The 16,403-nt window shown below is 39.1% G+C and overlaps 1 protein-coding gene and 1 pseudogene across 7 annotated transcripts in view; one reads left to right on the plus strand and one right to left on the minus strand.

The window, feature by feature from the left end:
* The window catches only part of LOC105488765 (SET binding factor 2), a 547,946-nt gene that overhangs the window by 428,050 nt on the left and 103,493 nt on the right, over positions 1-16,403 (plus strand). For all 7 annotated transcript variants that reach the window (XM_071075110.1, XM_071075112.1, XM_071075109.1 and 4 more), the window contains exons 18-21: positions 12,051-12,221; positions 13,731-13,993; positions 15,040-15,212; positions 16,016-16,089. In XM_071075110.1, the coding sequence (XP_070931211.1) occupies positions 12,051-12,221; positions 13,731-13,993; positions 15,040-15,212; positions 16,016-16,089 (681 nt within the window). The remainder of the gene's footprint in view (positions 1-12,050; positions 12,222-13,730; positions 13,994-15,039; positions 15,213-16,015; positions 16,090-16,403) is intronic.
* LOC139357639 (heat shock protein beta-1 pseudogene) lies at positions 213-6,952 on the minus strand (annotated as a pseudogene).

Here is a 16,403-nt window from a genome sequence, read left to right on the forward strand (position 1 = left end):
AAGCTTTTGGGCTGAGACAGTGGGGTTTTCTAGATATAGGACCATGCCATTGGCAAACAAAGATAATTTGACTTCCTGTCTTTCTGTTTGAATACACTTTATTTCTTTCCTTGCCTGGTTTCCCTGGGCCAGAACTTTCAATACTATGTTGAATAGGAGTTGTGAGAGAGGGCATCTTTGTCTTGTTCTGGTTTTCTTTTTTTGTTGTTGTTACTTGGAACTTTATTTGAGGAAAAACAAGATAAACGTATCAAAAGAACACACAGGTTAAGGGTGGGGGGGCGCAGCCAGTGGCGGCAGCAGGGGTGGGCATCCGGGCTAAGGCTTTACTTGGCGGCAGTCTTGTCGGATTTTGCAGCTTCTGGGCCCCCAAGCTGGGCCCGCGACTCGAAGGTGACCGGGATGGTGATCTCGTTGGACTGTGTGGCTAGCTTGGGCATGGGGGCTTCCACGGTCAGTGTGCCCTCAGGGGACAGGGAGGAGGAGACCTGGGTGGGGTCCACACCGGAGGGCAGCGTGTATTTCCGCGTGAAGCACCGGGAGATGTAGCCATGCTCGTCCTGCCGCTCCTCGTGCTTGCCTTTTGGGGGAAGAGGGAAATCAGACTATCGTCTTGTTCTGGTTTTCAAAGGGAATGCTTCCAGTTTTTGCCTATTCAGTATAATATTGGCTGTGGGTTTGTTATATATAGCTCTCATTATTATGAGGTATATTCTTTCAATACCTAGTTTGTTGACAGTTTTTAACATGAAGGGATATTGAATTTTATCAAAGGCCTTTTCTGCATCTATTGAGATAATCTTGTGGTTTTTGTCTTTAGTTCTGTTTATGTGATAAATCAAATTTACTGATCTGCATATGTTGAACCATGACTAGCCTGGCCAACATGGCAAAACCCTGTCTCTACTAAAAATACAAAAATTAGCCAGGCATGGTGGCATGCACCCGTAATCCCAGCTACTCAGGAGGCTGAGGCACAAGAACCACTTGAACCCAGGAAGCGGAGGTTGCAGTGAGCTGCCATCGCACCACTGCACTCCAGCCTGGGTAATTGAGCAAGACTGTCTCCAAAAACAAAAAACAAAAACAAAAACAGAACAAATTTTCAGTGAACGCTTATGGATAGATTTTTTGGGAGGGTTTGTTTCTAAACTTAGATTTAATGATAATTTAATGGTGAACCAAATATGTTTTAAAATTTATGAGTTGATAAAGATATTAATTTTTAAAAACCGAACTAATTGGTTACCTGTGGTAGACACTAGAAAAACAACTTACTGTTTTTAAAATTGTTAAACAAAGGGATTGAATCAAATATTTATCCTGCTTTTCTAATACAGACTATGCCTGTGGTTCACCAACAGTTGATAAGGGAAACTTTCTTTTATGGAATTACTCTAGGCCGGGCGCGGTGGCTCATGTCTGTAATCCCAACACTTTGGGAGGCCGAGGTGGGCGGATCACAAGGTCAGGAGTTCAAGACTAGCCTGGCCAACATGGTGAAACCCCATCTCTACAAAAACTACATAAAAGAATTAGCCGGGCGTGGTGGCGGGCACCTGTAATCTTAGCTACTTGGGAGGCTGAGGCAGAGAATTGCTTGAACCCAGGAGGTAGAGGTTGCAGTGAGCTGAGATCATGCCATTATACTCCAGTCTGGGCAACAGAGCAAGACTCCGTCTCAAAAAAAAAAAAAAAAGAAGTACTCTAACTAATGAGTGAGGAAGTAATGTTAGAATTAGAATATCACAATTTTACCACTTCTAATTATTAACAAATCTGGGCATTGACAATCAACATCGTCTAACATAACAAAAGGAGAGACAAACAGATGTGCCCCGTGAGTGCTACCCCTCGGGGTAGTACTGTCTGAAGTATTCTTGCCAAACAAGCCTGAATCTGATAAGCCTCTAGATTCAACTACTGATTTGTAGGAAAACACAGAGGACAAAAGAAATGTGTCAGATGTCACCACTGGGATGCAGTCAGACTGATGGAAACTTTATGGGACAAATGATCCAGTTTTTTCAACAAATAAATTGCAAGTGGAAAAAGAAACTAGAATAAAATCGATGCTAGCAATATGCAGACTAATGGTAATATATAATTATTTGACCTTAATTCCTACTTGAGTTAAGCAAACTGATGGTAAAAATAGCAGAAAAACAAACTTTTTTACATTTAACAATTGTAAATTTGAACAATGACTAGATATTTGATATTAAAGAATTTTTATTAATACATAACTATACATTTTTATGAGGTACAAGTGATATTTCAATACATGTATACAGTGTGTAACGGTCAAATCAGGGTAACTAGAATATCCATCACCTCAAACGTTTGTCATTTCTTTGTGTTGGGAACATTTCAAATCTAGCTTTTCTGAAATATACAATAAATTATTGTTAACTGTAATCACCTACCGTGCTTTCAAACACTAGAACTTATCCTTCTAAATGTATTTATTCCCCCTCCCCAGTAGCCCTTCCCAGCTTCTTGGAACTATCATTCTACTCTCTACTTCCATTAGATGAACGTTTTTTGCTCCCACATATGCATGAAAATGTGATATTTATCCTGTGCCTGGCTTATTTCATTTAACATAATGACTTCCAGTTCCATCCATGTTGCTGCAAATGACAGGATTTCATTCTTTTTTATGGCTGAATATTATTCCACTATGTATATATACCATGTTTCCTTTATCCATTCATCTGTTGTTGTACACTTAGGTTTATTCCATATCGTGGCCCTTGTGAATACTGCTATAATAAATGTAATCTCTTTGATATACTAGTTTTCTTCCTTTTGGATATATATCCGGCAGGGGTATGGTAGATCTACTGTTTTTTTTGTTTTTTTTGTTTTTTTGAGACAGAATCTCGCTCTGTCGCCCAGGCTGGAGTACAGTGGCGCGATCTGGGCTCACTGCAAGCTCCGCCTCCTGGGTTCACGCCATTCCCCTGCCTCAGCCTCCCGAGTAGCTGGGACTACAGACGCCCGCCACCACGCCCGGCTAATTTTTTGTATTTTTAGTAGAGATGGGGTTTCACTGTGTTAGCCAGGATGGTCTCAATCTCCTGACCTCGTGATCCACCCGTCTCGGCCTCCCAAAGTGCTGGGATTACAGGCGTGAGCCACAGCGCCTGGCCTGATGGTGAGCATTTTTAAATATGCCTGTCGACCATTTTTATGTCTTCTTTTAAGAAATGTCTGCTCAATCATTTGCCCATTTTTTTAGTCAGTTTTTTGCTTTTGAGTTGCTTGCATTCCTTATATACTCTGGTTATTAATCCCTTGTTGGATGGATAGTTTGTAAATATTTTCTCCCATTTTGTACGTTGTTTCATTAGTTTGCTGATTGTTTCCTTTGCTGTGCAGAAGCTTTTTAACTTGATATAATCCCATTTGTCTATTTTTGCTCTTTGTTGCCTGTGCTTTTGAGGTCTTGCCCAAGAAATCTTTGCCCAGACCAATGTCCTGCAGCATTTCCCCAATATTTTCTTCCAGTAGTTTCATAGTTTCAGGTCTTACATTGAAGTCTTTAATTCATTTTGATTTGATTTTTGTATAAGGTGAGAGATGGAGGTCTAGTCTCATTTTCCTACGTATGGATATCCAGTTTTCCCAACACCATTTATTGAAGAGTTTGTTATTTCCCCAGTATCTGTTCTTGGCACCCCTGTGGAAAATCAGTTGGCTATGCATACATAGATTTATTTATGGGTTCTCTATTCTGCTTTTTTAGTCAATGAGTCTGTTTTTATGGCAGTACCATGCTGTTTTGGCTAATACAGCCTTATAGAATATTTTGAAGTCAGATAGTGGGATGCTTACAGCTTTGTTTTTTTTTTTCCTCAGGATTGCTTTGGCTATTCAGGGTCTTTCTTATGTGATTCCATATGAATTTTAAGATTGTTTGGCTAGGACTTCCTGATATTAAAGAATTACTGTTAATTTTTTAAAATAGTGGATTTGCAAAATACCTACATGAAATGATTTCTTATTAGAAAAATAACCAATATGCAATAACCCCAAAATGCTTATTGGTATAGATAACAATGAGAATTACCACATTTACTGGGACCCGTGTCAAGTACTTCCAGGCCCTACTAAATGGTGCTGAAACCAATAATCAATAGTTGGCAGTTGAAATATATGATGATATTTATGCATCATTGTTTATAATAGCAAACAGTTGGAAATAATACAACTGTCTATTAACAGAAACAAGACAACGCTGTATATTCATACCATGGAATTCCATACAATAGTTAAATTGTGCAGTAGTTGAAAAACAAGACTCTATAAGCCAAACTGGCTGGGTTCAAATCCCATCTCTGGCCTGTCACTCCCTATCAGTGTTCCCTTGAACGAGTCACTTCTTTTTGCCTCAATCCCCCCCCCCCCACTTTTTTGGGTTTTTTTTGAAACAGTTTTGCTCTGTCATCCAGGCTGGAGTGCAATGGCACGACCTTGGCTCATTGCAACCTCTGCCTCCCAGGTTCAAGCAATTCTCCTGCCTCAGCCTCCCAAGTAGCTGGGATTACAGGCATGTGCCACCACGCCCAGCTAATTTTTGTATTTTTAGTAGAGATAGGGTTTCACAATGGTGACCAGGCTGGTCTTGTACTCCTGACCTCAGGTGATCCACGTGCCTCAGCCTTCCAAAGTGCTAGAATTACAGGCATAAGCCACCGAGCCTGGCTATTTCCTCATTTTTAAACAGGGGAAATAATGGTACCTATCTCAGCGGGTCATAAGATTGTAGTGAGGATTAACTGAGTTGATAAATATTTATACTGAAAATGTATTATACTCAGAATAGGTTGGTTATAATAATTTTTTCTTATTTTAAAGACTTTTTACAGAGATATTTTTAGTTGTCAGATAATTCTCATTACCTGAATAAATCTAACAACATAATGCATGAAAAACCAAGTTGCAGAATGAAACACAACATTGTACTACTTGTATAAAATTGTCCAGCCTAGGCATCATAGTGAGACCCCCATCTCTACAAAAATTTTGTTTAATAATTAGCCAGGCATGGTAATGCACACCTGTAGTCTCAGTTACTCAGGAGGGTGAGGTGGGAGGATCACTTGAGCCCCAGAGGTTCAGACTGCAGTGAACCAAGATCATGCCAACTGCACCGTAGTCTGGGCAACAGATGAGACCCTGTCTCAAAAAAAAAAAAAAAAAATTAAAACCGGCCAAAAATAAGAGGATTAGGAGAATTTAGATCGTATCTTATATTTTTGAGACCACCAAACCCAAGGCAAAGGACTTGACAACTGTCTTGCATTTGATGTCTACAAATTTCTGGACCACAAAGGAAAGAAATTGATTTATCCTCTGAACTCTTGATATTTACTAAACAAATTAAGACACAGAATCATTAGAAGCCTAAGTGGTTTAAAACTGGAGTTCACCTGGGCCTGGTGGCTCACGGCTTTAATCCTAGAACTTTGGGTGGCCAAAGCGGGAGGATCACTTGAGCCCAGGAGTTTGATACCAGCCTAGGCAACAAAGTGAGACCCCATCTCTACAAATAATACAGAAGTTAGCCAGGCATGGTGGTGTATGCCTGTGGTCCCAGTTACATGGGAGGCTGAGGCAAAAGGATTGCTTGAGCCCAGGAGGTTAAGACTGCAGTGAGCCTCGTTTGTGCCACTGCACTCCAGCCTGGGTCACAAGACGAGACTATGTCTTGAAAAAAAAGGACTTTAATCCTATCATCCCAACTACTGACATTTATAGAACCTGGCACATCAAGTGAATACTGGACAATGCTGGTGGATGAATATGCCTCTCATGCAGAAATTGTATGCCTCGATCTTTGGAGCAATCCAGAAGGGGTATAGACTATTCTGAGTTTAAGGATACTTGTACTGTTCAATCTCTGAGTATCAGGTAGTAAAACAGGAAAAAATGTGGAATACGCTTTTAGTCACCCCATTTAACTAAATGGATTACTCACTATTCTGTAAATCCCACTAACTAATGAACATAATATTCTAAATACTCATTGCTTATAGGCCATTCTCTTTCTGCTCCTGCTGAGTTGTATGTTTACAAAAGCCAGTTGTGTTTTGTCCCAATTAATTATATAGTTTTGTTAGATATCACATAAATAGATGAAGTATGAGTTATATACATGAAAAGCATCAATAAGGGATAGAATAAAACCTGCAATATAACTGATATATTCTTTATGGACATACACAGGTAAAAAACAAAATGGGAATGATAATACCTAATTCATGATAATGGTCACCTCTAGGATAGGAGAGAAATAGAATCAGGAGAGGTATACAGTGGACTTGTATGTATTGTATGTCCTTTCTTTAAAAAAAAAGGGGGGGGAGGGACAAAGCAAATATGTTTAAGATGTGATAAAGCCAGGTTTTGGATACATATTTTTCCTATTTCTATCTTCCTTTTGTTTGTCTCTCAAGACTAAGCAAAAGAAAGACTCCCAATTTCATCAGAAAATGCTCTAAAATTAATTATTAAAGGGATTTATTATCTGGACTTGGTGAGACCAGAGCAGAATCACAGGAGGACTTGCTAGCACCATCCTTGAATTGTGCGGTTAGTTAGGTACACTTACATTCCAGGGACCAGAACTAGATAGGAAATCACCAGCAATTTAAACAATGAATCTCTGCATTATTCTTTAAGACCATTACATGTTTATGGATAAGTCCTGCCAGCTAGCCTTCTTTCCTGAAATCTGGTTTTCCCTGAGATCCCAAACTAGAGCCTTGAGCTTGGGGAACAAACATATCTAGCCAGACAGGCCTTTGACAGGCCCCTCATGCTGATATCTTAACCTTTCCCTGGACCATCTCATCTCTCAGATGATTTACGTCCTTTATTTGGATTTGAAACTGGCCTGCTGGTAGGCGAGCCCCATGAGTTTATTCTTCATATCCTGTCCCATGCTGGGTTTCCTTTGAAAGCTTTGTGGAAAATGAATGGCATTGCTTAATCTGGTATCTTCAAGGGCTATTTTTTCTAGATAAAGAAGAAAGTCAACGCATTCTTAAACATCTCATAAAATTGCATGGCACAATATCACTTGTTTCCTTAGGACAGAATCATAAAAATTATTATGAAATATAAATATTGTTGCCAGAATTGAAGAGAATGAGAGATGTCATTTGGCAAAAGCATTCCCAACCAGCACCACTGCTCTCACACCCTCAGTATGAGTTAAATCTCATCTTTGTGCAGTGTTAAAAGATTATGATGCTAGTGTACAGACCAATTTGTAAAACCATCTTGTCCTGGGAAAGTTTTTTCTTCAAACCAGGGAAATTATTAGAATAAAAAAATTAAATACAAAATAATAAAGAAAATTTTTAAAAATAAATTATTACAATCCGAAGATAGTTTTATCCGTAAATGCTTATTTTCTCTGTTTACTAAAACTACTGCTACTGTCCAAGGTTATACTGAATTTGAAACCCTAAAGTTTCATTACATCTTTTTCTACATAATTATATTACAGGTTTGTTTGTAAAATATCTTAATTTTGTATCTTACAGAGACAACATAGAGTAATGGAAAGCTTTATTTCTGTTCCCATCTGTTCTACTCATCTTGCCATATGACCCTGAACAGTTCTTTTTCTTTATAGATTCTCTCAAATGCACAGTGAACACCTGAAATATTTACCTTACCACCCACTTTCTATCCCAAGCTGACTGCAAAGTTCCATTTTTGCAATTTGTAGATCAAGCCATGATAGCGTCTAGGCAGAATAAAGTGATACTGCCCTCTGCTGGTCCTGAGAACACCCATCAGTGAAATGGCCCTGCCCATCCTCACTGAGGCACACAGGGCTCCTTGCTTGTGGTTGACCAGACAAAGCAAGAAACCACAAAGAAAGAAGGCAAATTGCATGTCTAGAAAAAGAATAATCTTTTAAGTATTTGGAGGTTAATGATTTCTAATGCACATATCAGGAAATCGTTTTATCTACAGGCACTTATTTTCTCTGTTTACTAAGACTACTGCCACTATCACAGATGCCATAGCCATTTGTGTCTGTCTTGCCACCAAGTGTTTGTACTATAGTCACTTTACCCTGCTGTGATTCTCACCTAGTAAGCAGGCTGTGGGCCCCTTTGGGCCACTGTCACTCTGTCTTGCACCATTTTTCTTCCTTGGGACATATATAGTCCCCCTTTTGTTCAAATTACTTAGATTAGTTTTTGCATATTCAACTTTTAGTTTGTGAATAAACATGAAGATACAGGTTGAGTATCTCTAATTCAAAAATTTGGGCCACACTTGGTGGCCTAATCCTATCCCAGCACTTTGGAAGGCCGAGGTAGGGGGATTGCATGAGGCCAGGAGTTCAAGACCAGCCTGGGCAACATAGTGAAAACCTGTCTCAAGAAACTTTTTCTTTTTTTTTTTTTTTTTTGAGATGGAGTCTCGCTCTGTTGCCCAGGCTGGAGTACAGTGGCACGATCTCAGCTCGCTGCAGCCTCCGCCTCCCAGATTCAAGTGTCTCTCCTGCCTCAGTCTCCCAAGTAGCTGGGATTACAGGTGCCCGCCACCACACCCAGCTAATTTTTATATTTTTAGTAGAGATGGGGTTTCACCGTATTGGCCAGGCTGGTCTCAAACTCCCAACCTTCAGTGATCTGCCTGTCTCAGCCTCCCAAAGTGCTTGGATTACAGGCGTGAGCCACTGTGCCTGGCCTCAGAGCGAGACTCCGCCTCAAAAAAAAAAAAAAAAAAAAAAAAAAACATTTTTTAAAATTAGCCAGGCATGGCAGTACATGCGTGTAGTCCTAGCTACTCAGGAGGTTAAGGCAGGAGGATCCCTTGAGCCCAGCAGTTCTGGGCTGCAATGATCTATGATTGTCATCAGCCTGGGTGACAGAATGAGACCCTGTCTCCAAAAAGAAAAAAGAAAGTCCAAAATGCTCCAAAATTCTAAACTTCTAGCAGGCTGGCATGATACTTAGAAGAAATGTTCATTGGAGCATTTCAGATATTAGATTTTCAGATTTAGAATGTTCATCCAGTAAATATAATGCAGATATTCCAAAATCTGAAACACTTCTGGTCCCAAGTATTTCAGATAAGGGACACTCAACCTGTAATGTCAACTCACATGTGCCAAGGAAAGCAAATATACACCATCAGTGAGAAAAATGCTGAAGAAAGGTGGGGCTTCATTATACACTCAGATTCCTGTACATCTCTGTTAAGTTTTAATAAAAGATGTTTAATTAATAACTTTTTTGGTGTGTTGATTATCCTAAAAGTGCTTTATGAGAATCTGATAAGGATTTGTTTAAAGCTCGTTTTTTTTGGAGCTTATCTATATTAATATAATTTCAAGACTTCAACATTTTTAGAGTCGCCGTTGATTATGTTATGCTGCATTTGTAAGAAATGGTACTGCCCTTAGTATACTCATGGTAAAGGCAGTTGAGAATTACAGTTTTATCTCATTTGAGTTTAGTGCCTTTAAAATCTCTTTCAGGCTGGTCATGGTGGCTCACATCTATAATCCTAGCACTTTGGGAGCCCAAGGCAGGTAGATCACTTGAGCCCAGGAGTTCAAGACCAACCTGGGAAATATGATGAAACCCCATCTCTACAAAAACCCCATCTCAGCTCACTGCAACCTCCACCTCCCAGTTTCAAATTTTTCTACAAAGAACAGCTGGGTATAGTGGTGCACACCTGTAGTCCCAGCTACTACAGCTACTAGAGAGGCTGAGGTGGGAGGATCTTTTGAGCCTGGGAAGTTGAGGCTGCAGTAAGCCACGATCATGCCACTGCACTCCAGCCTGGGTGACAAAGCCAGACCCTGTCTAAAAAAATAAAAAAACTGTTTCAAAATAGGCTTGTGGGCCAGGCACGGTGGCTCAAGCCTGTAATCCCAGCACTTTGGGAGGCCGAGACGGGTGGATCACGAGGTCAGGAGATCGAGACCATCCTGGCTAACACAGTGAAACCCTGTCTCTACTAAAAAATACAAAAAACTAGCCGGGCGAGGTGGCGGGCGCCTGTAGTCCCAGCTACTCGGGAGGCTGAGGCAGGAGAATGGCATGAAACCAGGAGGCGGAGCTTGCAGTGAGCTGAGATCCGGCCACTGCACTCCAGCCTGGGCAAGAGAGCCAGACTCCACTTCAAAAAAAAACAAAATAGGCTTGTGTACTGCTACTGAAATAATTGCTGGTCCTTACAGTAAAGGACTAAAAAATGAAGGAGGAAAAAGTGTGTAATCCATGTCCCAAGTGTCTTCATGCAGAGTATATAAGGAGCTTGTGATTCAGTGTGTGTGGCTTCTGCTTACGCACTCACAAAACCACACACATTTTGTTCATGATTTCCCATAGGTAGACAGTAGCTGTTTGTTAAATGAGCAGATAGACGACATGAAATCCAACAGTGATCCCTGTGCACCCTCAAAGAACTCCTGATTTTTGCTTCATAGCCACAACTTACAGCCACTTAATAGGGAGAATTGAGGTTATAGCCAGTTAGCTCCGCAGCAGTAACACAGTCCTATCTTGAAAAGGTCTTACACATGGCGTGTAGTACACAGAGACTCTTCAAGGCAGAATCACAACCACCTGGCTTCTGACTACACAGGCACTACGTTTTGTGGTATTCATGATACCTATTCCAGCTCTAGACCAAAAAGGAGATTAGCATGTATTAAGCATATAATTTTTACCAGATGTCTTATATATCTGGTATACATTCCTAAGAAATAAACCAACTTTTGTTGTGTAACTGTTATATAACCTTAGTAATCATCTTCAGTGTCCAACATTTCAGAAGAGACTCGGCTTATTAAATTGCTTCAAAAGAAAACTTATCAGAAACTTTAGTTCTACTCACAGAAAATAGATGAACTCAATTCCAAAGAATAAAATGGGCCAAAAAAATGTTTATGGAAAATGGCACCTACTTTTTCTTGGAAAATTATGAATTTTTTAAAATTTGAAACATCCTTAACTTTTAGAGGTGAGAGAAGTACTTCTAGAAAGATGACTCAAGTCACTAACTGAAATTTAGCAGTGTAAATTATCTTTAAAATTTGAAAAGCAATGTTATATAAGTTTTTTTAGAGGTTTCAAGGCAGAATATTACTTTAGAAACAAAATCATAAAGTGAGGGGAAAACAGAAGTGCTAATTGGCAGTTAATTTGGCATTTAATTTATTTTGATTTACTTTCAGTTCTTTTGAAAGACAATTTGATGTTGTAAAACGAGCAGGGGTTTTGGAACTAAACAAACTTAAATATATATGAAGTGCCTTCTAAATGCCTGCAGAGTTCATTTTCCTTCCCTCTGTTGTTAATCATCTCTTAAGTTTACTCTTACTCTGAAACCCAGCAGGAAGTCCCTGAAAGGAAGGCGGTTTGATTTGTGTTTATCTTTCCCTGCACAAATTTGGTTACCAGAAAATGCCCTTGAAGCCCAGGACAGTCTTCTAGAGAGTATGTGAGCCAGGCAGCAGCTTTGGTGGGGAAGTAATGGGCTGGAATGAGCAGTAGGAAAAGTGCGGTTCTCCTGAGTCCCTAATTCATGCTATATCCTCATTCTGTGTGTAAGGCCAAGCTGTAGGTTCACTCACATATCAATTGCTGTCTCTTAAAAAGAGTACCCTAAAGCCAAGTAGAGGAAATGTTAAATTATCTGGAGTTTTATGTTTACATCGTGATGGATTTTATTATATGCCCTAATTGTAATAATATTCACTAAATCTACAGTGCCTCCTTTTCCTGTATTTTCTAATTGATATAATAACAGCTTTGATTTTTAGCTGTTACTAAAATACCCATTTTGATAAAGTGACTGAGACTCTCAAGGATCCAACAGCAAGCCCACAGTTGCCACTTAAAAAAGAGTAAGTTGCTGATTGCTAAGCCTGTACTACCATAAGATATTCTTTAGAGAAATCCTTTGATCACATCTATGATTAACTGTGGCCCCTGTGACCTTATGAACTGTTATAATTCTGCCAGCCCCATGGTGATGTATTTTGTGTATTCTCACAGAAACTTGCCCCTGGAGTCAGCCAGTTTGCTTATACATGTGTACAAGACCACCCCATTTGGACAAATCAGCAGTTTTGGGAGACAACCTTTTACAATGCAGTGCAGGAACAGGTTCGCTCCCTTTATCTCTCAGCCAAGGAAGACAATCATGCCCCGCATCTGAAGCAAAAGGTAAGAGAGAAGAAAAGAACGCTAATTGTGTGGGATTAGGATTCTGGCTTTAAGGAAAGCAGACCTTCCCAGGGCAAAAAAAAGCTCTAGCTACTTCCTATCAGTGTATTTGGGTTTTATTTAGGGAGCCCTGTGATATCTTTCTTCTGTTGTTTTCAGACATTATGTTTTTCCATAATAACTTCTTAATTCAGTTCTTCAACACTAGGATTGTTTTAATATACTTTAATAAATAAGAATTTCCTGGAAATGATTATAGGAAGTTGAATAGAAAGAACAAACCTAGGCCGGGCGCGGTGGCTCACGCCTGCAATCCCAGCACTTTGGGAGGCCGAGGCGGGTGGATCACGAGGTCAGGAGATCGAGACCATCCTGGCTAACACGGTGAAACTCCGTCTCTACTAAAAATACAAAAAATTAGCCGGACGTGGTGGCGGGCGCCTGTAGTCCCAGCTACTCGGGAGGCTGAGGCAGGAGAATGGCGTGAATCTGGGAGGTGGAGCTTGCAGTGAGCCGAGATTGCACCACTGCACTCCAGTCTGGGAGACATAGCGAGACTCCGTCTCAAAAAAAAAAAAAAAAAAAAAGAACAAACCTAAAATAACAGGCATACTTCTCTATGCAACTAACTTTCCTGGAGGAATGTCAAATTAAAGTTAATTGACTCCAAAATAAATGTAAAATTTAGTAGTTCTATTTTTTAAAAATGCCAGTAATAAATCTAGGTCTTCTTCTAGGAATATTCTATATGTTTCTCTCTGTTTCATCAGCATAAAATATTTTTATGAAAAATATCAGAAAATATTTTAAAATCAAGGAAATTGTTTTTAATTTGAAAGAGTAGTTTTAAATACTCTGAAAGTTTAAAATATCATTTACTAGCTCTCTGGTTTGGGTCAAGTCATGTTACTTCACTGTGCCTTATTTCCTCACTGGTAAAATGGATATGATTATTATGAGATTTTAGTGTCTAATATATAAAGTGCATTGAAGAGTACCTGGCATGCAGTAATAATAAGTGTTAGAAATTATCCTCATGAATTGAATTTAAAGCAGCCTTAAAGGCTGATTATCATTATACTTCAGAAATTTATTGGGCTTTGGGGGTGCTTTCGATAATTTTTTAAGCAGCTGTAATGTTAATATTGACACATCTCGAAAGAATTCATAGAGCAAACACATGTCACTGCTTCTTTGCCAGCCATTCTAAAGAAGTCTATCCCGGAGCCAGCCCTAGGTTAGGTACAAGTGAGACCATAGACATACCAGCTCTTCACAAGCTATAAGGTGCTTTGCTGCTGCTTCCTGAGGTTTGTCACATAGTTCCACTCAAGGCCTGTTGGATCTGGGAAAGAAGACTAGGTTTTGTTTTGTGGTTGTTATGTTTTGTTTATGTTTTCATTTTTGCTGATGTAAGCATTTAATAGAATAGTTATTTAAAACATCTATGTTTTTTAAGCTCACCTGAAGTGATGGTTCTCTTTTGGATTGTGTTGCTTTATTTTTTAGGATAAGCTTCCTGATAACCAATATCAGGAAAAGACAGCAATGGACCTGGCAGCTGAGCAACTACGCCTTTGGCCTACCCTGAGCAAGTTAACTCAGCAAGAGCTAGTGCAACATGAGGAAAGCACTGTCTTTAGTCAGGCCATTCACTTTGCAAACCTCATGGTGAACCTGCTAGTTCCACTCGACACAAGTAAAAACAAGCTCCTAAGAACATCAGCACCAGGTGACTGGGAGAGCGGAAGCAACAGCATTGTCACAAACAGGTACCAAAATGTGAACACACAGACCCTCCTCCTACTCTTCTTGGGACCAGTCTTGGCTTGACAGATAATATTAAACATTTTGAGCAAATACTGCTCAAATTTTAACATATTTGATTATTAACATATTGACATATTTCAAAAGTTAACCATTAACATATTTCAAAAGTTAACCATTTTTTCCTCACCTTTGGACTTTTTCAGCTTTTCTCTCTAAAAGATTCACTTCATCCTACTATTAACCACTTCCCACACTCTCTTCTTTTTTATGACCTAATTTTTCCAAATGTCTCACCCATTACTGATCCAGCCCTTTAGTTACTGTCTGCCAAAGCAATTTACAGAAATCATTCCAGAGAAATTAGTGAGCACCTTCTTGCAAAAGTGACTGTTTGTTTCTCAGCCCTCCTTTTCCTCAACCTTATAGTCATATCCTCAACCATGCCTTCCGTGTCTCTACCCTCCAGTGACTTCTCATACCACTGAAACTAAAACCCAAATGGGTTGCAGTTTACTCAGAGAGTGATAAATCCTGGCAAGAGAAAGGTTCATAGGACAGTTTGGTCCTTACATACCGAAGAATATGCCTGTTGCTGAGAAAAATTCTCTTACTTTGCCTACCAGGAAACATGTTCCTCAGTTGCCAAATTGCCAAAGATAGCCATATTACTTGGTCTCTATGTAATAATTAACTTGGGAGGACAGGTTGCTTTAGAAGGCCCAGGTAGTCCATAATAAACGAGAGAATCCTCTTTTGCTTTATTTTCTGTGGTTCCTGGGTTCCTTTTGGGAGAGTGACAAAAGGTATTCCTTACAGAAACAAATCTGGGTCCAAAGGATAATGCCTGACAGTAGTTTCCAAATGTAGACAAGTAGAACGTTGTGTTTTATCACCATGACTTACTAAGCAGCCATGGAGTTAAGTGAGCCTTCTACTTGAGTAGACATCTCTTTGATCATATTTCAATTGCTATGTAAATTGACTACTATATAGTAGTCATTTGTTGCATTTGAGTACTGACCATGATTTCTTTCCTTGACTGTCTTAGTATTGCAGGAAGTGTAGCTGAGAGCTATGATACAGAGAGTGGGTTTGAAGATTCAGAGAATAATGACATTGCCAATTCTGTTGTGCGATTCATTACCCGATTTATTGACAAAGTTTGTACAGAGAGTGGAGTTACTCAGGATCACATCAAGAGCCTTCATTGCATGATACCAGGTAATCACTTTGCAGATATTAGAGAATCAGAATATTGGAGATTATTGAGTTTCAGCATAAAACCTGGCAATACGTGTCTTCCATATAGTTCAGCCATGCTATTTATTTATTTTCTGATTAGTTTTTAAAATGTTTTTAAATTGTTGTAAAATACATATATAACATAAAACAATCTAAGTGTACAATTCAGTGGCATTAATTACATTTACAATGTTGTGCAGCCATCACTATTATCTATTTCTAAAACTTTTTTATTACCCCAAACACTCTACCCATTAAGCAATAACTCCTGTTTCCCCATCCTGCAGCCCCTGGTAGCTTCTAATGTATTTTCTGTCTCTATAAAGTGCCTGTTCTAGATATTTCACATAAGTGGACTTAGATGCTATTTGTACTTTTGGGTTTGGTTTATTTCACTTAGCATAATGTTTTTAAGGTTCATACATGTTGTGGCATGTATCAGAATTTCATTCCTTTTTATGGCTGAGTAATTTTCCATGGTATAGCTGTCCCACATTTTATCCATTCATCTGTTGATGGACATTTGAGTTGTTTCTCCCTCCCTTTTAGCTATTATAAATAATAATACATGAATATCCACATACAAGTATCTATTTGAGTCCTTACTTTCATTTCTTTGGGGTATGTATGTAGAAGTGGAACTGCTGGGTCATAATGGTAATTCTCTTTAACTTTTTTGAGGAACCACTAAACTTTAATTAACTTTTAACTAAAATATCCAGAATTTGTTTTTATTCTGCTTGTCTGTGTTCTTTCATTTTGAATACTCTGACTCATCCTAGGAATTGTAGCTATGCACATTGAGACCCTGGAAGCAGTACATCGAGAAAGCAGAAGACTTCCACCTATTCAGAAGGTAATAATTCCAGACTACATGCTTTCAGGGCATAGCCTCTCTTCTTAAAAACAAACGATAGACTGCTGTGTGCCAGGAAAGTGTGTTCACCTAACCTTTTACAGACACTAGCTCCAGTTTTAATGATATGTTAAACTTTCAGAGGAGTTTGTCATATAGAACCTTATAAAAAGGATACTGAAATAGGAACAGAATCTTTTCTTGGATTCAACAAAGGAGCGATAATAACCTCTCATTGAGTCTACTTTTATAGGCAGGGCATAAATTAGGAACATTTCTAACCTCTAAGCCCAACCCAAGATTTTATTTTGTGC

This window comes from Macaca nemestrina, chromosome 12 (assembly GCF_043159975.1).
Source record: "Macaca nemestrina isolate mMacNem1 chromosome 12, mMacNem.hap1, whole genome shotgun sequence".
NCBI lineage: Eukaryota > Metazoa > Chordata > Mammalia > Primates > Cercopithecidae > Macaca > Macaca nemestrina.